The sequence below is a fragment of the Oncorhynchus masou genome, chromosome 1, assembly GCF_036934945.1.
Source record: "Oncorhynchus masou masou isolate Uvic2021 chromosome 1, UVic_Omas_1.1, whole genome shotgun sequence".
NCBI lineage: Eukaryota > Metazoa > Chordata > Actinopteri > Salmoniformes > Salmonidae > Oncorhynchus > Oncorhynchus masou.
In genome coordinates this window covers 79,378,477-79,403,793 of record NC_088212.1, presented here as the reverse complement: position 1 = coordinate 79,403,793, position 25,317 = coordinate 79,378,477, and the positions used below count along the sequence as shown (strand labels likewise).

Here is a 25,317-nt window from a genome sequence, read left to right as displayed (position 1 = left end):
TATATATATCCCATTTAGCAGACGCTTTTGTCCAAAGCGACTTACAAGTCGGCTGGGGCCACTACTTTTGCATATGGGTGGCCCCAGTGGGAAACGAACCCACGACGCTTGGCGTTGCAAGCGCCATGCTCTACCGACTGAGCCACACAGGACCACCTTTTACACAACTCATGCTACACTCAACCCCAAATTACACTCCCCAAATTACACTCCCTAACCCCATAATGAGCCCTAAAACATTGTCCTAAAAAATGAAATATTGTACCACACAGACCTCTAAGACCAGTGTTGTCCAGTACAATGAGAGTGGCTGTTAGTGAAGGATACAGTTCTCATCTCCGTCTGTGTTGCGTGGCGGCCCCGGCATGTTGAGCAGCACCAGGCGAGCATCATGGGACTTGTTGACAATCACCTCGTTCAGCTTCACTGCTGTGTGCATCCGCCGCACGTTGGACTGGTCCCTGGGACAGAACCACATACAGATGTTACATATGCAATCCAGAACATTCAATTATTTAAAGGGATAGTTCACCCAAATTACACATTGGTTTCTTTACCCCGTATGCAGTCTATGGACAACAAATGACAGCAATCCAGTTTCCCTGGCTCTGTTTCCACATGCTCACGTCATGGGACCGATATTATAATTGTTCACTCATCGTGTCCAAATCATCTGAAAGTATCTACAATTGATTTTGAACCTCAAAAAAGTACCTTATAGAAGTTTTGAACATGATGCGCACAAAATGTGAATATTGGTCCCATGATTTTAATGGGATTTGTGCCACAAATGCTAAAACGTTAGTATGTGGAAAAGGTGCCAAGGAAACTACACCAAAGCATGGATTGCTGTCATACCTTGTACATAGACTGCTTACAGGGTAAGAAATCCAATATGTAATTTTGTAATTTGGGTGAACTATCCCTTTAACAATGCCTTGGAATAATGTTCAGATATCCAACAGTGGACAGCATGAACAACTCAGTCATAAAGCAGAAAGACATCAAGTGCAGTTCACATAACAAAGCACACCCCACCCCGCCATCCAATCCATTGCATGGAATTTACAGACTCTGAGTGATCAGAATAACATATCATTAAAAGGAATTTACAGACAGAGTGATCAGATTAACATATTACTCACAGGAATTTACATACAGAGTGATCAGAATAACATATTACTCAAAGGATGAACCATTCTCTGTCTGCAAGATGAAAGAGGCAGAAAAAAGAGAGAGAGGCGATGAGGAGGAGAGAGTGAAGAAGTAAGACTAGCGAGAGTGGAATACCTCAGATGGGACCGGATGGAGATTTTCCTAACCACATGAAAGGCCTGGGGGTTTTCCTCGTCAGATCACGTATCTCAAGAAAAACTCCTGGCCTTCCAATAGACCAAAACAAGTGACTCACGGTTTGAGGCTCATGAGTTCTCTGAAGTTCTCTGGTGCATTGTTCCTGTTCCTCCTCTCTGCCTCGTACTTCTCCTTGGTCCAGGTCATCTGGTTCTTATCAGCTACAGGCTCCACCACCTCCTCCTCCTCGTCTGAGTACAGGCTGCCCATACGGATCAGAGAGTGTCTGTCCTTTACCAGCTGGGCCTATAGGGGGCAGAGTGCAGGGGATACAATGTCATAATGTCCATACTAGAGTGACTTGAAATGCATGGCCATACATTGCTTCATTTAATTATAGTGTAGATACACTAAATATACAAAAGTATGTGGACACCCCTTCAAATTAGTGGGCTTGGCTATTTCAGCCACACCCATTGTGGACAGTTGTATACTCGAGCACACAGCCATGCAATCTCCATAGACAAACATTTGCAGTAGAATGACCTTACTGAAGAGCTCAGTGACTTTCAACGTGGCACCGTCATAGGATGCCACCTTTCCAACAAGTCAATCCGCCCTGCTAGAGCTGCCCCGGTCAACTGTAGGTGGTGTTATTGTGAAGTGGAAACATCTAGGAGAAGCAATGACTTAGCTGCGAAGTGGTAGGTCACACAAGCTCACAGAATGGGATCGCCGTCCTCGGTTGCAGCTCTCACTACCGAGTTCCAAACTGCTTTTGGAAGCAACGTCAGCACAATAACTGTTTGTCGGGAGCTTCATGAAATGGGTTTCCATGGCCGAGCAGCAGCACACAAGCCTAAGATCACCATGCGCAATGTCGAGCATCGGCTGGAGTGGTGTAAAGCTCACCGCCATTGGACTCTGGAGCAGTGGAAATGTGTTCTCTGGAGTGATGAAACACGCTTCACCATCTGGTAGTCCAACGGACAAATCTGGGTTTGGTGGATGCCAATGAGAATGCTACCTGCCCCAACTGTAAAGTTTGAGTGTGGAAGAAGTTGACTGGCCTGTATAGAGCCCTGACCTCAACCCCATCAAACACCTTTGGGATGAATTGGAACCACGACTGTGAGCCAGGCCTAATCGCCCAACATCAGTGCCCGACCTAACTAATGCTTGTGGCTGAATGGAAGCAAGTCCCTGCAGCAATGTTCCATCATCTAGTGGAAAGCCTTGCCAGAAGACTGGAGGCTGTTACAGTACAAAAGGGGGGACCAACTCCATATTAATGCCCATGATTTTGCAATGAGATGTTCGACGAGCAAGTGTCCACATACTTTTGGTCATGTAGTGTATTGGTTCCCAGCCCCTGATTAAACCTAAACTAGCTCAATATGTCCTTCACTGTGGTCCACAACTATTGTTATGTATGTTTGATCTGACAGGTGTAATTCTGTGGATGTTTGTTGATGTGTAATAGGTACCTCTCTTTCTCTCTCTGCACTGGACAGCCTCATCTGTCTGAGCATCTGAGACCTCTGCTCCATCATCAGAGTCCTCTCATACGTGTAGGCTGAGATGTCGCTGTCATGCTGAAATTATTAACATGGTAGTATGTAAATACCTGACCTTTGAATACACTATTAGATTTAAAGGGTTAATCTCTCACCGACCAAAATGACATAATTAGAAGTTCATCTCTCACCGAACCATCATTACATAATTAGATTTAAGGAGGTTCATCTCTCACCGTCTCCACCATCATTACATAATTAGATTTAAAGATCTCTCACCGTGTCCACCAAAATGACATAATTAGATTTAAGGAGGTTAATCATCTCCACCACAATGACATAATTAGATTTAAGGAGGTTAATCTCTCACCGTCTCCACCATCATTACATAATTAGATTTAAGGAGGTTCATCTCTCACCGGATTTATGGAGGTTCATCTCTCACCGTCTCCACCATCATTGCATAATTAGATTTAAGGAGGTTCATCTCTCACCGTCTCCACCATAATGACATAATTAGATTTAAGGAGGTTAATCTCTCACACCATCATTACATAATTAGATTTAAGGAGGTTCATCTCTCACCGTCTCCACCATCATTACATAATTAGATTTATGGAATCTCTCACCGACCATAATGACATAATTAGATTTAAGGAGGTTAATCTCTCACCGTCTCCACCATCATTACATAATTAGATTTAAGGAGGTTCATCTCTCACCGTCTCCACCATCATTACATAATTAGATTTAAGGAGGTTCATCTCTCACCGTCTCCACCATCATAATAATTAGATTTAAGGAGGTTCATCACCGTCTCCACCATAATGACATAATTAGATTTAAGGAGGTTCATCTCTCACCGACCATAATGACATAATTAGATTTATGGAGGTTCATCTCTCACCGTCTCCACCATCATTACATAATCATTGATTTAAGGAGGTTCAATTAGATTTAAGGAGGTTCATCTCTCACCGTCTCCACCATCATTACATAATTAGATTTAAGGAGGTTCATCTCTCACCGTCTCCACCATCATTACATAATTAGATTTAAGGAGGTTCATCTCTCACCGTCTCCACCATCATTACATAATTAGATTTAAGGAGGTTCATCTCTCACCGTCTCCACCATCATTACATAATTAGATTTAAGGAGGTTCATCTAATTAGATTTAAGGAGGTTCATCTCACCGTCTCCACCATCATTACATAATTAGATTTAAGGAGGTTCATCTCTCACCGTCTCCACCATCATTACATAATTAGATTTAAGGAGGTTCATCTCTCACCGTCTCCACCATCATTACATAATTAGATTTAAGGAGGTTCATCTCTCACCGTCTCCACCATCATTACATAATTAGATTTAAGGAGGTTCATCTCTCACCGTCTCCACCATAATGACATAATTAGATTTAAGGAGGTTAATCTCTCACCGTCTCCACCATCATTACATAATTAGATTTAAGGAGGTTCATCTCTCACCGTCTCCACCATCATTACATAATTAGATTTAAGGAGGTTCATCTCTCACCGTCTCCACCATCATTACATAATTAGATTTAAGGAGGTTCATCTCTCACCATTTCCACCACCTCACCTCTGCCTAATGACATAATTAGTCATCTTCTTCATCTGAATACTGTTGTCATCCATCTGGGCCACAGTGAAGATCACATAATTAGCATCTTACACTTCCTCCAAACCTGAAATACACACCATGGTAAGAATGGAGTAGTCTAGCAGTTAAGAGCCATCTCTCACCGACCATCATTACATTGGAGGTTTCTCTCACCGTCTCCACCATAATGGCCACCGTCCTCCACCATCATTACATAATTAGATTTAAGGAGGTTCATCTCTCACCATTTCCACCACCTCCACCACTGTAACTGAAAGGTTTCTGGTTTCCAATCCCTGAGCCGACTAGGTGAAAAATCTGCCGATGTGCCCTTGAGCAAGGCACTTAACCCTAATTGCTCCTGTAAGTCACTCTGGATAAGAGCGTCTGCTAAAGTGTAAATGTAGATCCTTTTTAATTAAAAAAAAAATTGACCCCCTTTTCTCCCCAATTGTTAGTAGTTACTATCTTGTCTCATTGCTACAATTGCTACAAGAGATGAAAGTCGAAAGCCATGCGTCCTCCGAAACACAACCCAACCAAGCCGCACTGCTTCTTAACACAGCGTGCATCCAACCCGGAGGCGCGCATCCAACCTGGCACCAACGTGTCAGAGGAAACACCGTGCACCCGGCGACCAGGTTAGCGCGCACTGCACCCGGCCCGCCACAGGTGTGCGATGAGACAAGGATACCCCTACCGGACAAACCCTCCCTAACCCGGACGATGCTAGGCCAATTGTGCGTCGCCCCACGGCCCTCCCCGTCGTGGCCGGCTGGACATAGCCTGTGCGCGAACCCAGAGTCTCTGGTGGCACAGCTAGCACTACAATGAGTGCCCTAGACCACCGCACCACCCGGGAAGCCCTGTAGATCCTTTTCTGACCAACAAATCCATTCTTCTTTAGACTCTATCAAGTCATGGTGGCCAAACAGTAAATGGTCCCAGAGTTTCTGCATTGATGTGCGCGGGACTTTACCTTGTGCTGTTTGAGCAGGAAAGGTAGCAGCATGAGCATTCCTCCGTCATGGACGATCCACCACACATCGATGGTGCCGTCTGTGAAGCGTTCGTGGTTGCTGGGGTAGAAGGAAACATTCTTGGGCACCATCAGGGCCAGGTGGGCTGCTGTGGTACAGCGGACTGTGTCTGTGGGGAGGGGCACAGAGAGGTAAATATGTTCACTTTGTGTAATATGTAATGTAATACAATTCAATGCTGATGCTATCAGTTAACTAAAGAGTCAGCACGTAATGTTTCAAATACTATACAGGCTGAAGGACAGTCCACCAAACCAATAGAAACAGAGATGGCCAATGCTCTCATGGAGAAACTGGGATGAGGTTATTGTTAGGAATTTTAGGAATAATGACTAAACAATATCTACATTTTAAATATAACTATAACTAATTAAACTTATACCCTGTTTTATTATATCTGATTAATAATATTAATTCATAAGTGAGGGATTGTGGAGCCTGAAACAGTAATTAAATAAAATAAATACCATTCCAGCCAGGTTGGAGAAGACTGGAAGTGTTTGTTTTTTAAGTAAGCAGAAAGGGTCGATAACTTATGGTTGAACCGACTCAACTTAGCTCTGGGATGTTTAGATAAGGCAGTGTGTGTTTTCTTAGGTTTTCCATTAGCTGGAACTGTCTTCTAAATAGTGATGGATGAAGGTGAAGATTCCAGAAGTGAATCTAGATAAGTGTGTGTCTGGAGTGAGCGAGCTAGTGGGTTGGAATGAACTTTTCAACTTGTTGGGTCCTGGTTGATAGGAGGAAAAATGTTTTATAACCTATGACGTCATATGTTGTATATAAACTGTTGTTTGAGGTTACATGGCAGCGCGCTCCGAGAATAAATACTATTATCTCATGTTGATAAGACTGGTCTCTGTCTATTTTATGCAAATAGGAATCTTACAAATTCTTATAAAATAGACTGAGTGATTTAATTAATGTATAATTAATAGGAATTATGAAATTCCCGTGACAGTTATGGTGTGGAATATTATTATGGGAATTGGTCAGATCCATGTGTAGGACCAGGCTAGTTTACAGTAAATCAGAGTCTTACTAATGAATGTCTTCCATGCGCGGGGGTCTTCACTTTGCCTCCAGCCGTAGGGCCATCCCATCACCACTGTGTTGTGCTTCATGCCCCCCAGGCCACATGACTGGATCAGGTGGGCAATGCCCTCCCTCACCTTGGACGCCACAACCACCTGGCAGAAACCCTTCACCCGCTCGATCTCCATCATGTTCTTTACGGCCTGACGAGGTTGAGCAGACAATGCAGGTAATCATGAAGCTGGCAATAAACTCACTTATTCTTATTGGCACAGAGGAGACAACATAAATTTGATCTCTTTCTTATAGCTTTATAATGTGGACTGTATGAGGTAACAGCCTTCAAACAATCCTGAACTGATTCAATAAAGCTACAGTATGGAAAAATGTATTTTCCTTGTACACACATTAGGCTATCGGAGAAATAAGATACAGCTCTATCCCTACCTGTTCAGAGGCCTGTGTTTCTCCGTAGCTGTCCAGGAACTGTCCCTGGATGACAGAGCCCACTATGGTCAGACCCTTCCCTGCCTTCAGCTGGGAGACAAAGGTCAACAGACGGGGATACTTCACATGGAGGTCCTCATCCAGCTTCAACAGCACCAGGACCTGGGGCCTGGAGAGTGGAGGGGCAAGAGAGACAAACAACATGAGAATCTACCTGGAAGTACGAATAAACAACTACAAAACAACAGTAAAAACTGTAGTGTTAGAAAGTACAGAATGTATGAAGAGAAAGAGGTAGTTATGCATATCTGAAGTTGGAGATAACGGATATCTAAGACTATGGACAAGGAAGGATGTTTACCTCCAGTTTTTAGTGTGAGGTGGTCCATGCTCCAGCCGTAGCAGAGAGTAGCGTGCAGCACTGAGCGACAAACCTCGTATCCCATCTCCCCACTCCTTCTCCGCTCTGAGAGAGAGACAGAGAGAGTGACAGCATCAGAATATATACTCTGGCCTAAATAGCTAACTCATACATTGACCCAATGATATCCAATTATGATATGAAATGGATAAGAGTCCAGACATACCCCTGGTACTCAATGTACTTATAGATCATGCCAGCGATGCACATGGCCACGATGGCATAATACCAGGAGGAGATGAACATCAGAGCCAGACACATACTCATACCCAGAAAAGACAGAGCCCTGTGGGGGAAACACACAGATATACTGTAGTACTCTTTATACTATACTATTGGACGCATGAAAGGAGATCACCAGTTGTGGTCGTTCCAAAAAGCACCCACATATCTTACAAAGCTCAGTACCCTCTTAGCAAAGAAGCCAAAAAGGGTATCATTCCCACAGTGCATTAGTTGAAAGAGGCGTTCTGGTTCTCTGCCCGAATTCTCCCTGTAAACACACCAATTTTACCTGTTAGGAAACGATCTGGTGAATATCGTTTTGTGCAAGACCTTAGAATAGTAAACGATGCTGTACATGCTAGAGCACCCTTGGTGCCTAACACGGCTACCATTTGATCCCAGGTGCCTCCAGGTAGTTTGTTTTTTAGTAATTGATTTAGCTCACGCTTTCTTTCTTATCTTCTCTTCTTTTGTTGATCCTGGAGGGAGTGTTTTGGTTCAGTATGTTGACCATTTGTTGGTTTGCTCACAATCAGAAGAGATATGTCACGAGGACACTCAGGCATTGTTGATTTCTTTTGTCAGAAAATGGTCATAAAGTTTCCCCCAGTAAGATGCAATTATGCCAGTTAAATATTTGGGTCATGACATCACTTCTGAGGGTCGCCACTGGTAGATTAGAGGCAATTAAAGCTTTGCCTAAACATGTTATGCCCTCTCCACTGGTAATTAATAAGTTCAACCGCTGCAGGATTGTATTTATGGGAGAAAGATGGAGGCAAGTGAAGCTGTGGTCTGGACTGGTGAGAGGTTCTGATATTGTGGCAATGTCTCTTCTAACCGTACATATGCCCCATGTGGTGGAGGCAATTCTTACACAGGCAAAAACGTCTCATTGGATTCCGCGAGACTGTTAAGACTATCAGAACATTCTTAACCCTTCAACTCTTCTCCCTGCAGCAGATACCGGTGAAGACCATGACTGTGATTTAGCTATTGAAGCTGACTGTAGCTCTAGATTGAACTTGAGAGACACCCCATTAGACAATCCAGACTTTTAGTTTTTTTGTAGATGGGTCTGCCCAGAGAAACGAAAAAGGGAATCATTTAGTTGGTTATGCTGTTGGACTGTTTTGGAAACTGTGGAAAGTTCTCGACTCCCCTCACACGTATCTTCCCAGGCAGCAGAACTATTTGGCTTGACTATAGCTTATATTTTGCTCAATTAACATTTACAATGATAGTAGATCTGAGTTCGGTGTTGTGCATGATTTTGGAACATTGTAGAGGATTGCACAAAGTAGAGATTGCACAAAGTAATCTTGTTTGGTCTCTCTTAGAGGCGGTCCAGCTGCACTCCTCTGTTTCTGTAATCAAGAGTCAGGCGCATTCTTCCTCTAATGACAACATTCCTCTGGGGAACACTAACGCTGACCGCGCAGCTAAATTGGCTGATTCCTCTTCTGTTTCCCCTCCTTCACATGGCAGCAGTTCCCGCTTCCACTAACCCTTTCTCTGTTAATGACTCTGCAGGCAACGGCTGATGCATCAGAGAAGGACGCCTCGGGTGTATGGCTGGATGAGTGGAGCAGACCAGCCATGCCCCGCTGTACTTTCCAATTCCTTGCCAAATTGACACATGGTCAAAAAGAGGGATGGTGGATCGTGTAAATAAATGAATAAATAAGGGAAAGGGGATACCTAGTCAGTTGTACACCTGAATGCATACAACTGAAATGTGTTTTCCTCATTTAACCCAACCCCTCTGAATCAGAGAGGTGCGGGGGACTGATATTGGTGTACAGTAGGTTTTACTGTGCTTGCAGGACATTTCTCTGGTGGTGGGATTGTACAATGTTTGATTTGCATGACTAACAATGTTGAACCAAACTCTGAAAACAAAATTGTTTAAACTAATTGGTGAAACAAGCCTGACATGGGTAAAGGTGCTTCCAATGGCACTGAGTATGAGGAGCAGATCCCACACAGTCACTGGTCTCTCTCCACACGAGGTGCTGACTGGCCATCCCACGAGGATGACTAATACACCTTTTCTCAAGAACAGGGTGTCCCTGCAAGGAATGGAGGAAGACATGGTTGAGAATTGTGTCACCCTTAACAGTGTTCTTAAGAGACCTTTCCCCTGGGTGAAGGTGTCTTTGCCGAACTTGGCAGGTGGAGCTGAGCACTATTTCAACCCAGGTGATTTTATGGTGGTCAAAGACTTCAGGAGAGAGAGTTGGAAGGACCTCTGTTGGAGAGTGCCGTACCAAGCTATTCTGACCACCTCCACTGTGGAAACCTGACAAAGGGTGAGATGAGTCCTGAGCCAAAATGACCAACACAGGCCTGGAGTAGTGCAGAAGAAGGTGAGATGAGTCCTGAGCCAAAGGGACCAACGCAGGCCCGGAGTAGTGGCCCAGAAGTAGAGAAGGAGAACCCTGCTGGGCCCTCATAACCAAGAGGACTGATGGAATGGCTGTGACTTCCTCCTCAGACCAATTAGCAGAATGCCCAGAACATTGCTCTGGGAACCAAAAGGAGTATCTCAGTTTCAAGGTCCCAGCTTTGAGAGAAAAAGCCTTTTCAGTCACATGCAGGAACCAATATTAATAATGAATAATGTAAATCATGCTTATATGACTTGTTTGTATAGCACTATAAAAGGACTGAGGGAAAGCCCATTTCAGAGTTTTCATAAAACTTGGATTGAGAATGTTAACCTCTCCGGTCGTGATAATAAAGATTGATTCCTTTACACTGAGTTTGAGTGGTGAATTTCCACGACAGGTGCTATACTTGTTCAGCTACTGAAGCTTATTACAGTGAAGTTACTTCGTTCTAGGTTACCATCAGAACACCAGAGAACAAAATGCCCTATAGCTGGAGTCTGCATAAAGTCCTCCAGTCAGTCAACAAGATATTTTGATAAGCTTCCCAATATGTCACCTGAGACAGCAAAGTAGATTATTCAAATGGAGTGAAAGTGTACCCAACACCCACGCATATACAAATGAGTGTTACATCGCTCACATACAGTATGCACGGATACACAGCCACGCACATACACCGGTACAGTACTTACCAGTGGTAATATTTAAACCTAGGCCTCCAGTTTGGTGTCCGTAGTAAAGTCTGCACAGCACAGGCTAAGTTCACAAACAGATAGCACATCAAGAAGAACCTGTAGAAAAAAAAAATCGCACACCACAAAATGTAATTCAGTCCAAACCGATTTAGTCATTTAAATATTGATTTGGAATTCCAATATATGAATTTGAAGTTATGGGGTGTCCCTGAAGTTATGAAGTTATGTACTTGTTGCAGGATGTATAGGCCTGGTAGTCTGCTAAAATACATCTCAACTGATGGCAAAACACAAAAGCACAAGAAAGTGCACTAGGCCAGGGGTTCCTAAACTCTTTCACTCAGGCCCCCCTTCCCGCATGTGCGCAATGTCTATGTCTATTTCTATGGGCACAAGCACTGACACAAACTGTTCACACCCCTCTTGTTGGCGCAGAGAATATTTTTCAGCTTATTTTCTACAGTTCTATACATTATGCCATGTCTAATGTGTATTCATGTGATATTTGTGTGACTCGATCATTTTTACAAAATGTTTGGGCTAAAAAACCTAGCTAAAAAACATTAGCTGAAATGGGCTAGTTGATCTGGACATTTCTGACATGTTATAAATAGAAATGTCCAGATCAACTAGCCCATTTCAGCTAATGACTGACATGACAAGAGGAATACTGATGATGCACTACCCAATTTCAAAATTTGACCTTATGCATTCTACTATTATAATATTATAACTTTCAACAGTAAGTTAAAAGTCGGACTGAGTTCCTTAATATATATATAAAATAACTGGACCCACAGTTTGTGAACCACTACACTTGTTGACCTTCCACACAAAGTCACTTGTGCTGATTGTGTACAGAGTGCCTGGCTGGAATGAGGTGTTTCACTTGTGAAGTGGTTGTTAAAATGCAAGCGATTTTAGCAGACACTCTTATCCAGAGCAGAACAGATTATTTACCTAGTCAGCTCAGGGATTTGAACCAGCAACCTTTCAGTTACTGGCCCCACTAGGCTACCTGCCGCCCAAACTACTCCTCAGAGGACCATAATGTTTTTTAAACATCTGTGAGATGTTTATGGTTTAATAGCAGTGTTTGAGAAGGGAAGTAGAGTCATCAAGAGTCTGTTTTCTCCCATGTAAACTACATGACTTTGGCTGATGGGAGTAATTTCAGCAATTCATTTTTTATTTGATTTTTTACTCCTTTTTCTCCACAATTTTGTGGTACCCAATTGGTAGTTACAGTCTTGTCTCATCGCTGCAACTCCCGTACGGCCTCGGGAGAGGCGAAGGTCGAGAGCCGTGCGTCCCCGAAACACAACCCAACCCAGCCGCACTGCTTCTTGACACAATGCCCACTTGACCTGGAAGCCAGCCGCACTAATGTGTCAGAGGAAACACTGTACAACTGGCGACAGTGTCAACGTGCACTGCGTCCGGCCCACCGCAGGAGTCTCTTCGTGCGCAATGGGACAAGGACATCCCTGCCGGCCAAACCCTACCCTAACCCGGACAATGTTGGTCCAATTGTGCGCCACCCTATGGGTCTCCCGGTCACAGCCGGCTGCGACCTAGAATCTCTAGTGGCACAGCTAGCACTGCGATGCAGTGCCTTAGACTTCTGCGCCACTCGGGAGGCCCCAAGTTCAGCAAGTTCACCCAACATATGATTTGAAATCATCCCTATTTGCCTGCTTTTAAATAATCATGTTTGATGTGTCTGCATGCATATGCGTGTGTTTAGTCTGTTTCGTGCATGTGTATGCGTGTGTTTAGTCTGTTTCGTGCATGTGTATGTGTGTGTTTAGTCTGTTTCGTGCATGTGTATGTGTGTGTTTAGTCTGTTTCGTGCATGTGTGTGTGTGTGTGTGTGTGTGTGTGACTCACATGGAGAGGATGGGGGCCACCATGTCCAGAGAGGCTATGAGGATGCCCAGCTCAGCAATCAGCCCTGTCAGTAACAGAGCCCAGGTTGGCTCCCCATTGGCCTTGCCATAACCAAACACCTGCACCACAAAATAAAATAATATACACTTTAGAAATACATAATTTCTTTTGTGATGGTTTGTTTTTTATTTGTTTTATTTCAGGCTGATTGTTGTATTGTAGCCAATGGGACCGATCATTTATGGATTGAGTGGCCTTAAAGGCCCAGTGCAGTCAAAATTCCATTTTCCCTGTGTTACATATCAGATTGTACAACAGCTGATGAAACTAACACTGTAAAGGTGGAATGTGAAAACATTTGTTATAGATTATAGTTATAGATTCGTCATTCACATTGAAAGCAAATCTAACAAGAGGTAAATGTGTTCTATGTGCACTATTTCTATGCTTCCAGTTCTTACATTTTGTTTTTGCATCTTTTACTTTCAGTTTTGTACACCAGCTTCAAACAGCTGAAAATACAATATATGTTTGGTTATTGAAAATATATTTCACAACGGTTTAGATGGTACAATGATTCTCTACACTATACGTGTGCTTGTTTTATCACATAAACTGAAATTTGGTGAACTACTTGAATTTTTGCACCCAGGAAATTGGCGGAGCGATTTCTGCATAGTGAAACTTTAAAAGACAATAATAAATAGGGTTCCAAACTCTCTGCCAATAACAGCTAGTTTTCAGTTTTCCCCTCCCCACTAGGACCACTCCCAGAAAGTCCTGTCTAAATTCTTGCTTGAGAAAAATGTTTTTGCTAAAAAATCTATTTTTGTTGACTTTAATGGAAAACTACTATTGTAACGTACTTAATTGTTACCGAGAAATGATTTGTTATTGATTGAAAAACGGGTGCATTGGGCCTCTAAGTACTGGTCCTAGGCCAGTTGTTTTACAAGAATTTTCATGGTCGCTTAACCTGATCCTATAACAGGGTTACATAATGCCCTTCTTTTATATAGCTAATCCTCTTCTACCAACAATAATTTACATGTGGGAATGCAAATGAACTTCTATGTTCAGCTTCATTCAAATGAGTAAGGAAAGACAACCACAACTCTATTCTCTTGTTCACTGTAGTTTTTAGTTGTGTATCATTATGTATCTAATAGTAGGGCCACTGTGAGCATACATGGGCATAGAGCCGAGCAATGTATCAAGCAATGTGTACAAACAGTGGTGGCAGCTAGAGAAACCTTGAATTATGGCTGTTCAGGCCACTAGATGCTTTGCATTGTATAGGAATTTGAACCAGCAACCTTTTGGTTACTGACCCAATGCTCTTAACCGCTAGGCTACCTGTGGCTGGGCCTACCCTGAGGAAGGGGATGATGTTGTCCTTGGCGATGGCCTGTAGGAGACGAGGGGCGCCAGTCAGGGACTGTAGTCCAGCCCCCACGGTGGAGAAGAAGGAGCCAATCACGATGACCCAGGGGGAAGGCCAGGACAGAGTCCCCACAACCAGGTTCTTACTGACTGCATCCCCAAACCTACAGGACAGGAGAGGACATGGACCTGTTAGCGGAGCCATTATCAATACCAACAAACACAGCATCTGAAGTGCTTTGCCATACCAACAAATATAATTACAAGCTTGTACTGTATGTTGTTGAGAAGCAGACAGGCTATTGTCTGGACCTGAATGTATCTTGTGATGTCAAAGATGTGGCCTAATGCTACAGACAAGTTCACTTACTTGTCCCTTAGGACTGCTCCTTCAATACAGGCCCCAAACAGAACCACAGAGCTGAAATCTGACGACAGGATGTTAAGGAACACACAGAAACACATGCAGTATGGAAGACAGATGTATCTAGACATTGAACAACTTGGGGAGAACACTGCCTATTGATATGGATGAGGAAGCGCTTGCAAGTAGGCATTTCACTGTACCGTTTACACCTGCTGTATCCTGTGCACGTGACAAATACATGTTGATTTGATTTGACTATTGACTCCATGAAAGGATACAGACAAGGGTAGTAGTGGTTATAGCCAAGATGGTTCCAATAGGGATGGACTTCTGAGCATCTTTCAGATCTCCTGATCTGTTGGAGCCTGCCATGATACCTACAGTACAGGGACATGAAGGACACATCAGTTACTGACAACTCTCAGAATGTTGACCAATCAGTGAACAAAAATGTCTCTGGGTTGCCAGCTGGGATTATTGGTCTGGTGTTGCCAGTTCATGGTCTGGGTTGCCAGTTATGGATCTGGGTTGCCAGGTCTTACCTGTGGCGGAGGGAAAGAAGATTCCCACCAGGAGGGTGAAGGAGGTAGCGATGTCAGCTGAGACGTACAGGCCGACGCTCTCCACAGCCCCGTGGACGTCTACTGAGGGCAGACCTGCCTTCTCCAAGATCTGACCCTTCTCCAGGTAGTCTCCCCACATGTTATCTAAAACATGCATCAGGAACCAAGTTTATAGAAATGCTAGCATCCCATCCACAAAGTAAGCAACATAATGGCATCCACCTAACGGCACGACAACACCCAAAGCTCTACAACATCACAAATTATTGTTGTAATAACAGAAAATGTTTTACAAAGTATACATATTCACCTTTTTAGATAGCTAAATCACTACAAACATGTTGTACACAAAGTCTATGTTTTACTGTAATTACATGTCATCACTATTGTAAAATGGCATAGCAGTCAGGCGTCTTTTGTCTTCGTCCTGTCCCGTGTATATATCTTTTTATATATTTTTTCTTCACATATATTTTTTAAATATTTTTCTTAACCCCAACTTCAACATACTCTCCTGCAACCCGCCTCATCCAATGTGGTATGGATCTGCTATTTTCTTTACTTCAGAACCGGAACCCCCAACAGAAGCTAACTAGCTACTAGCTAGTAGTCAGCTAACCACTGCTAGCGGTCATCAGCTAACCTTTAGCCTGGACAACTCCTGCCAGTGATGCACAATGCGATTCAACCCAGAGCGTATCGGACTTCTTATTCTCCATATCCTCAGATTCCTACCGCAACCTCTGAACCTCTTCACCTGGATCATTGCAGCTATCTTGTGGCTATCTGATTGGCTTCTCCTGGCTAACGTCTCTGTCCCGAAGCAAGCACCAATTAGCCCAGCTAGCTGAAGAGGTTCATCAGCCACTCCTTGGGCTACAATACCTATTTTGTCAATTGGCCTGGACCCTTTTCTATACGGAGCCCTGCTGATCCATCACGACTGATCTGCCGACGTAACCGTATGAAGGGGCTACAACTGACTTCTTCCATCACGACGTCCCTCTAAGGCCCTTCTGCTAGCCTGCTAGGCCCGGCCCGCTAGCTGTCTGAATCGCCGTGTCTCCAGCCCGCCCAGCTACTCAATGGACCCAATGATCACTCGGCTACGCATGCATCTCCTTAATGTCAATATGCCTTGTCCATTGCTGTTTTGGTTTGTAATTATAGCCTTATTTCATTGTAGAGCCTAAAGCCCTGCTCAATACGCCTTAGTTAACACTTTAGTTACACCTCCCACACATGCGGTGGCCTCACCTGGTTTAAATTATGTTTCCAGAGACAATATCTCTCTCATCGTCACTCAATGCATAGGTTTACATCCACTGTATTCACATCCTACCATACCTTTGTCTGTACAATCTATTACACCGTGCCCAGAAACCTTCTCCTTTTACTCTCTGTTCCGAACGTACCAGATGACCAGTTCTTATACTTATCCTTATCCTTATCCTCCTCTGTTCATCTGGTGATGTAGAGGTTAACCCAGGCCCTGCAGTGCCTAGCTCCACTCCCATTCCCCAGGCGCTCTCATTTGTTGACTTTTGTAACAGTGAAAGCCCTGGTTTCATGCATGTTAAAATTAGAAGCCTCCTCTCTAAGTTTGTTTTATTCACTGCTTCAGCACACTCTGGCAACCCGGATATCCTAGCCGTGTCTGAATCCTGGCTTAGGAAGACCACCAAAAACCCTGAAATTTCCATCCCTAACTATAACATTTTCCGACAAGATAGAACTACCAAAGGGGGCGGAGTTGCAATCTACTGCAGAGATAGCCTGCAGAGTTCTGTCTTACTATCTAGGTCTGTGCCCAAACAATTTGAGCTTCCACTTTTAAAATCCACCTTTCCAGAAACAAGTCTCTCACTGTTGCCGCTTGCTATAGACCACCTTCTGCCCCCAGCTGTGCACTGGACACCATATGTGAATTGATTGCACCCATCTATCTTCAGAGCTCGTGCTTTTAGGTGACCTAAACTGGGACATGCTTAACACCCCGGCCATCCTACAATCTAAGCTTGATACCCTCAATCTCACACAAATGATCAATGAACCTACCAGGTACAACCCCAAATCCGTAAACACGGGAACCCTCATAAATATCATCCTAACCAACCTGCCCTCCAAATACACCTCTGCTGTCTTCAACCAGGATCTCAGCAATCACTGCCTCATTGACTGCGTCCATAATGGGTCTGCGGCCAAATGACCACCCCTCATCACTGTCAAACGCTCCCTAAAACACTTCAGCGTGCAGGTCTTTTCTAATCGACCTGGCCCGGGTATCCTGGAAGGATATTGACCTCATTACGACAATAGAGGATGCCTGGATATTCTTTAAAAGTGCTTTCCTCACCATCTTAAATAAGCATGCCCCATTCAAAAAATGTAGAACCAGGAACAGATATAGCCCTTGGTTCACTCCAGACCTGACTGCCCTTGACCAGCACAAAAACATCCCGTGGCGTACTGCATTAGTATCAAATAGCCCCTGCGATATGCAACTTTTCAACGAAGGTAGGAACCAATATATACAGGCAGTTAGGAAATCAAAGGCTAGCTTTTTCAAACAGAAATTTGCATCCTGTAGCACTAACTCCAAAAAGTTCTGAGACACGTAAAGTCCATGGAGAATAAGAGCACCTCCTCCCAACTGCCCACTGCACTGAGGCTAGGAAACACTGTCACCACCGATAAGTCCATGATAATTGAGAACTTCAATAAGCATTTTTCTACGGCTGGCCTTGCTTTCCACCTGGCTACCCCTACCCCGGTCAACAGCCCTGCACCCCTCACAGCAATGTGCCCAAGCCTCCCCCATTTCTCTTTTACCCAAATTGAGATAGCTGATGTTCTGAAAGAGCTGCAAAATCTGAGCCCCTACAAGTCAGCCGGGCTAGACAATCTGGACCCTCTCTTTCTAAAATTATCCGCCCGAAATTGTTGCAACCCCTATTACTAACTAGCCTGTTCAACCTCTCGTTCGTATCGTCTGAGATCCCCAAAGATTGCAAAGCTGCCGCAGTCATCCCCCTCTTCAAAGGGGGAGACACTCTAGACCCAAATTGCTACAGACCTATATCTATCCTACCCTGCCTTTCTAAGGTATTCGAAAGCCAAGTTAACTTAAAGTTCACCGACCATTTAGAATCCCACCGTACCTTCTCTGCTATGCAATCTGGTTTCCGAGCTGGTCATGGGTGCACCTCAGCCATGCTGAAGGTCCTAAACGATATCATGATAAGAGACAATACTGTGCAGCTGTATTCATCGACCTGGCCAAGGCTTCGACTCTGTCAATCACCACATTCTTATTGCAGACTCAACAGCCTTGGTTTCTCAAATGACTGCCTCGCCTGGTTCACCAACTGCTTCTCAGACAGAGTTCAATGTGTCAAATCTGGCAGTCTCTATGGGGGTGCCACAGGGTTCAATTCTCCGGCCGACTCTTTTCTATGTATACATTAAAGATGTTGCTCTTGCTGCTGGTGATTATCTGATCCACCTCTACACAGACGACACCATTTTGGATACTTCAGGCCCTTCTTTGGACACTGTGTTAACTAACCTCCAGATGAGCTTCAATGCCATACAACTCTCTTTCCGTGGCCTCCAACTACTCTTAAATGCAAGTAAAACTAAATGCATGCTCTTCAACCGATCGCTGCCCACACCTGCCTGCCCGTCCAGCATCACTACTCTGGTCAGTTCTGACTTAGAATTACAACTACAAATACCTAGGTGTCTGGTTAGACTGTATACTCTCCTTCCAGACTCTCATTAAGCATCTCCAATCCAAAATTAAATCTAGAATCAGCTTCCTATTTCGCAGCAAAGCATCCTTCACTCATGTTGCCAAACATACCCTCGAAAAAATGACCATCCTACCGATCCTAGACTTCGGCGATGTCATTTACAAAATAGCCTCCAACACTCTACTCAGCAAATTGGATGCAGTCTATCACAGTGCCTTCAGTTTTGTCACCAAAGTCCCATATACTACCCACCACTGTGACCTGTATGCTCTCGTTGGCTGGCCCTCGCTTCATATTCATTGCCAAACCCACTGGCTCCAGGTCATCTATAAGTCTTTGCTAGGTAAAGCCCCGCCTTATCTCAACTCACTGGTTACCATAGCAGCACCCACACATAGCATGCGCTCCAGCAGGTATATCTCACTGGTCACCCCCAGAGCCAATTCCTTATTTGGCCGCCTTTCCTTACAGTTGTCTGCTGCCAATGACTGGAACGAAGTGCAAAAATCACTGAAGCTGGAGACTCATATCTCCCTCACTAACTTTAAGCACCAGCTGTCAGAGCAGTTCACAGATTACTGCACCTGTACTTAGCCCTTCTGTAAATAGCCCATCCAACTGCCTCATCCCAATACTGTTATTTATTTTGTTCCTTTGCAACCCAGTATCTCTACTTGCACACTCATCTACTGCACATCTATCACTCCAGTGTTTAATTGCTATATTGTAATTACTTCGCCACCATGGCCTATTCATTGTCTTACCTCCCTTATCCTACCTCATTTACACACACTGTATATAGACCTTTTCTATTGTATTATTGACTGTATGTTTGTTTATTCAACGTGTAACTCTGTGTTGTTGTTTGTGTCGCACTGCTTTGCTTTATCTTGGTCAGGTCGCAGTTGTAAATGAGAACTGGTTCTCAACTAGCCTACCTGGTTAAATAAAGGTAAAGCAAATAAAAACAAATACAAGTGGATGTGGATGTGGCTCTGCTGCCCCCTAGCTGGTTGGCCCCCATTGGCTATAGTAATAGGGTGAAGCTGCCCCCAGATGCTAATCTTGGGTCAGTTATACATTTCCCACCACTAATGGTTAAGGTAAGGACAGTGGGAGGGGGAAGCTGATCTTAGATCTGTATCCTAGACCCAGGAGTGTGGTAATAGCCATATTATTACAACTATGGTCCATCCTCTGACTTTGGTCTTTACCTCTGATGATGCCGCTGGCCAGTCCTGGTATTCCCTGTATCTCTGTAACGTTGTTCTGGTTGAAGTAGTCGTCACATTGAGGACTACTCATGTTGCCAGAGCTACAGAAGTTCCTCCACAGCTGACTAGGTACAGTCACATTGCCCTCTAGAACCATCTTACTACACACGTCAAACTGATCTCTCACCAGTGTCCTGTTACCCAACATACAGATCCTGGAGAAAGAGGAATATTATTGGTTCTGATTATCAACAGAGCGATGATAACATGTCATGATAATGTGATGATAATATCTGTGTTTTCACTCTACTTTAGATCAGATATTAGCTATATTATAACTACACTGACATTTTTTTACAGTATGCGTACAGTAGCTAGATCTTTAGGACAAAGTTCAACAAAAGAAATACAGTTATATCTCCCTTGACCATTCCAGCCAGTGGAACAGAAAGTGTTTTGGTTTCCGTCAGGGGCAAACTGATCATTAACACCAAATTAAACCCACATCAATTATACCATTATCCCCATTTCCTGTTTAGACAAAGAAGTAAAAAAAATCCCCAGTGCCTTACGAAAAGTCGGGCGGTTGGAAAACGGACTTAATGGCCCCGGCGTAGATGGAGACGATAGAGATGATGACACAGGCCAGGAAGAGAGAGGCCAGCTTGTTGACGTATTTCACCCCCACAAAGACCACCACGGCCATGAGGCTGAGACAGATGGTGCCGTACACCCTCATGTTGTTGAGGATGGCACTGTCGCCCCCGTGGTGGTCGCTGGCGTGGAAGATGGCCGCCTGGGGAACCAGGTATTTCTGGGAGAGGACAATGACAACTTAATTAATTTAGGTACACTTTCTGTGAGGCACACACATTTAATACCTTATATGTGCATTCATAATGCACTTATAATGGCTTCTACAACTCACTATACAGTAAGAGCAGAACATAAGCCTTTCACTTTAAATGTATTTTGAGTCCTCCGAGTATATATACGACTATCAGTCATATACTACAGTCTACAACAGCAACATTATGTGGATCAAATGTATGTTCAGCTAATGTTATTGGATCCCATTTTGTTTCAAATATGTTTTTATTGAACACACACAAGAATGGTGTACAGGTATAAAAGACAGGTATACAATTCTTATCTAAACATAAAAGAACAGACAGCAACAACAAGACCCAGAGTTCTGGGTACAAAACAAATAATACAAAACAAGACATACAGAACAAGGACATGTAGAAAGAAAGAGGGTAGATGTAACCCCCCCATTTCCCCATATTCCCCCCCAACTGCTCAGGTGGCGGGGCCAGCACATAGATTAATGTAGATTAAATTATTACAATTGTGAGTGCGTTAATAAGTACAAATTCACAGCGCCGACTCGTCCAAGTAGGAGAGGAAAGGCTGCCAGATTTGATCAAATGTTGATATTTTATTGTTCAGAATATATCTAATTCTTTCTAAGTGTACAGTGTTTGCCAATTCACTGAGCCATAATTTGGTAGAGGGCGCTTCCCTCCTTTTCCAAAACAACAAGATTAGTTATTTTGCCGAAATGAGACCGTAAGAGATGAGTTGTTTTGGGGGGTTGGTTAATCCGTTTAGGGACTCAGACACTCCCAGGATTATCAGAAGCGGATCTGGATCTATTGAAGTCTCCAAAACTTCAGAGAGGATCCCAAAGATTCCACACCAATAACTATGCAAGCTAGAGCATAGGGCAAAGCAGTGGAGTAGTGTACCCTGCACAGCTTGACATTTATCACACATAGGGGATGTATCAGGAAATATCCTATGCAGCATAATTTTGGAATAGTGTAATCTGTGTAATACCTTGAATTGTATGAGACAATGTCTGGAGTTAATGGAGCATGTGTGGATTTACTCCAAGCTCTCTTCCCAGTCTGCCACCAAAATGTCAGTCCCTAGTTCTTCCTCCCATTTGGCCTTAATGGCATCTGTAGAAGGTGTGCTAACAGATTGAAAAGCATCATATAGACGCGATATCAGTTTGTCTGAGGTGGGGCATATTTTTATGCATCCATCAAACATGGAAGGTTTAGCATTCCCAAATGTTGGGAGGTGTTTTCTAACATAGTTTCTAATTTGTAGGTATCTGAAAAAAATTACTTCTGGGAAGATTATAAATTTCCCTCAGCAACTCAAAGGAAGCAAAGGTCCCTTCTATATATAAATCCCCTATGGTACTTATCCCCAACTCTCCCCATCGCTCAAAGGTGTTATCAATGTTAGAGGGGGCAAAGGAGGGATTCCTGGCGACAGGGAGCATGAATGACATTGGTCTAAGCTCAAAGTGGACTTTAATTTGCTTCCAGATTCGGACTGTGCTATGTATAATAGGATTGTTACAACAAAGTGACATCTCCAGATTGACAGGCGACAAAATCACAGCCCCAATAGAGAAGGGATGACACTCCTCACGCTCCATACTAAGCCAGCTGGATGACGGAAGTGCAGCATCCAGCAGAAACATAACAACGCGGAGGTTAGCGGCCCAGTAATAAAATATACAATTTGGAAGAGACAATCCTCCTTCCATCTTGGATTTACAGAGGTGTTTTTTACCTATCCTGTGTGTTTTATAAGCCCAGATGAAAGGATTGATAATTGAGTCCAGGTGTTTATGAAAGGATTTAGGTATGAATACTGGGATGTTCTGATATAGGTAGAGCAGTTGTGGGAGGAAGACCATTTTAATGGCATTAATTCTTCCGAGCAGAGAAATTGGGAGAGTTCTCCAAAATTGTATGTTTGCCATGAGTTTTTGCATCAGAGAGGGGAAATTCTCTTTAAATAGTAAGGAGTATTGTTTGGTAACTACAATTCTTAGGTAGGTACATTTTTCTGAAGATAACTTAACTGGGAGATGTTCTAGCCAGGAGGTGTTTTGCGACCGTATGGGCATTAACTCACTCTTGTTCCAATTTATTCTGTATCCCAAGAAGGTACCAAACAAATTGATCACCAAGAATAGCTGGGATACTAGCCTGGGGTTCTGTTACATAGAGGAGGATGTCATCTGCGTATAGGGAAATCTTATTTAGAGTATCTTTAGTATTACAGCCGTGTATTGCTGCATGAGATCTACTCGCCTGAGCGAGAGGTTCGATAATTAGGGCGAAGAGCATAGGCGACAGAGCACAACCCTGTTTAGTGTTTGTCCCTGGTTAGTGAGTATTCTCGCACAGGGGTTCCTATATAAAAGCTGTATCCAATTTATGAACCTATCTCCAATATTCCATTTCTGTAGGATCTTGAATAGATAGGGCCACTCAACTTGGTCAAAGGCCTTTTCGGCGTCAAGAGATATAACGGCAAGATCCTAGTTGGGTAACCTCTGAGAATACATAATGTTGAAGAGGCGCCTGAGATTGAAGAATGAGTTTCTATTAGGGATAAAGCCAGTCTGGTCCGAATGGACCAATTTTCCAATTAAAGTGCTAAGCCTGTTAGCCAGTGTTTTTGCTAAAATCTTTTGGTCTGTATTAAGGAGAGATATTGGTCTGTATGACCCTACCTCTTCCGGATCTTTACCCTTCTTATGTATAACTGTAATGAACGATTCATCCAAAGTAGATGGGAGAGCTCCATCCTCATTGGCCTGAACCAACATTTTGTGCAGGTAGGGAGAGATCATGTTGCTGAATGTTTTATAGAATTCACCAGAGTATCCATCTGGGCCCAGGGTCTTGCCACTCTTTAGAGTTTTAATTGTTTCTCGAATTTCTTAGAGATATTTCCTTATTCAGGAAGTTAGAATCTTCCTGGTTCAGGGCAGGAAGATTACAGTCCTCCAAAAAGTTTTGCATAATTAAGGGGTTAGGATCCACTTTAGATGGATATAGAGATGGATAGATGGATATAAACTGACGGAATCTGTCATTGATGTAATTCCCCAGATGCAGATTTAACTTTGTGAATCATTCGGTCACTCACATTTTTTCGAAGTTGTCTGGCGAGTAATTTGTATGGTTTGTCACCAAACTCAAAATATTTTTGCTTGGCATAGAGAAAAGATTTAGCAATTTTAGCTGAGAGAATCTGATTATATTCAAATTTGAAAGAGTTAATTTTTTTTGTTTCTCCATAGATGGGTGGCTAGCATTCTCCCTATCCAGTAAGTGAATTTGTCCCTCCAGTTCTTCCAGTTTTCCTCTGTTTTGCCTACTCCTGGCAGCCTGAAAGGAGATGATACAGCCTCTCAGAAAAGCCTTCAGTGTTTCCCATAATAATGCTGGGGAAGACTCTGTGTTGTCGTTGGTATCAAATAAAAATTTAATTTGGTCTTTAAGATGTTCACAGAATGTTGGTTTTGTGAGGAGCTGACGATTCAACCTCCAGATCCTCTCGTTTGGTACAATGTCACCCAATCTCAGGGAGCAGGTGAGTGGACTGTGGTCCGAGATTATAATATCATGATACCTCACATTACAGGTATAGGGGAGTAGTTTAGCATCAACCAAAAAGTAGTCAATTCGAGTGTAAACATTGTGAACATGAGAGTAAAAATAATATTCACTACCCGTAGGGTTAGCGATCCTCCATACCTGTATATCAAATAAGTTCATTTTTTTATGTAGGTATACAAGAATTTGCTTGAATAGGAGGTAGGGGTTTGCCGGGTAGAGGATCTACTATTGGTCTAGCACACAGTTAAGATCCCCTCCAATGACTAATGATGATCTTTTTGTATCCAAATCCAGCTTTAAACTTCTTCACAACAGTATCTCTGACCTGCCTATCACAGTGCATTTATACGGAGACTTGATTACACAGAGGTGGATTCTATTTATCATCATTAGTCATTTAGGTCAACATTGGATCATTCAGAGATCCTCACTGAACTTCTGGAGAGAGTTTGCTGCACTGAAAGTAAAGGGGCTGAATAATTTTGCACGCCCAATTTTTCAGTTTTTGATTTGTTAAAAAAGTTTGAAATATCCAATAAATGTCGTTCCACTTCATGATTGTGTCCCACTTGTTGTTGATTCTTCACAAAAAAATACAGTTTTATATCTTTTATGTTTGAAGCCTGAAATGTGGCAAAAGGTCGCAAAGTTCAAGGGGGCCGAATACTTTCGCAAGGCACTGTATATCCAGCCGAAAGTGTCAATGATCAAACCTGGAAGGCCTCCCAAATACGCATCGCTCCGAGCACAGCCGGGATGAAAGTGAACTTAACGTTAAATGAGAGCTCTGACCACCATCCATTGGTCGGCTCAGTGTCTTACATATTCGGTAGCCCTTGCTGAACCCATTTAATACGGTTTCACCCATTATGGTATAGTATGGATTCGAGTCCATGAGCAGACCCTAACACACAATGACAAGGCACTCTAACCCAGTTGCGTGCCGTGGTTCTGGGGCCTGGGCCTTCAGTGAAATCCTACACAGTCCCACCCGAATTAATCCACCTCTTATTA

General features: G+C 43.4%; 1 protein-coding gene across 1 annotated transcript in view; it reads right to left on the bottom strand.

The window, feature by feature from the left end:
* LOC135551275 (solute carrier family 12 member 4-like) overlaps window positions 1–25,317 on the bottom strand; it is a 67,614-nt gene that overhangs the window by 1,193 nt on the left and 41,104 nt on the right. The window contains 19 exon segments of the mRNA XM_064982547.1: window positions 328–461; window positions 1,412–1,599; window positions 2,781–2,888; window positions 4,399–4,414; window positions 4,416–4,495; window positions 4,498–4,521; window positions 5,416–5,585; window positions 6,519–6,714; window positions 6,959–7,127; window positions 7,320–7,424; window positions 7,546–7,665; window positions 10,690–10,788; window positions 12,583–12,701; window positions 13,955–14,129; window positions 14,336–14,393; window positions 14,611–14,709; window positions 14,875–15,039; window positions 19,865–20,079; window positions 20,437–20,678. Coding sequence (XP_064838619.1) covers window positions 328–461; window positions 1,412–1,599; window positions 2,781–2,888; window positions 4,399–4,414; window positions 4,416–4,495; window positions 4,498–4,521; window positions 5,416–5,585; window positions 6,519–6,714; window positions 6,959–7,127; window positions 7,320–7,424; window positions 7,546–7,665; window positions 10,690–10,788; window positions 12,583–12,701; window positions 13,955–14,129; window positions 14,336–14,393; window positions 14,611–14,709; window positions 14,875–15,039; window positions 19,865–20,079; window positions 20,437–20,678 — 2,482 coding nt within the window.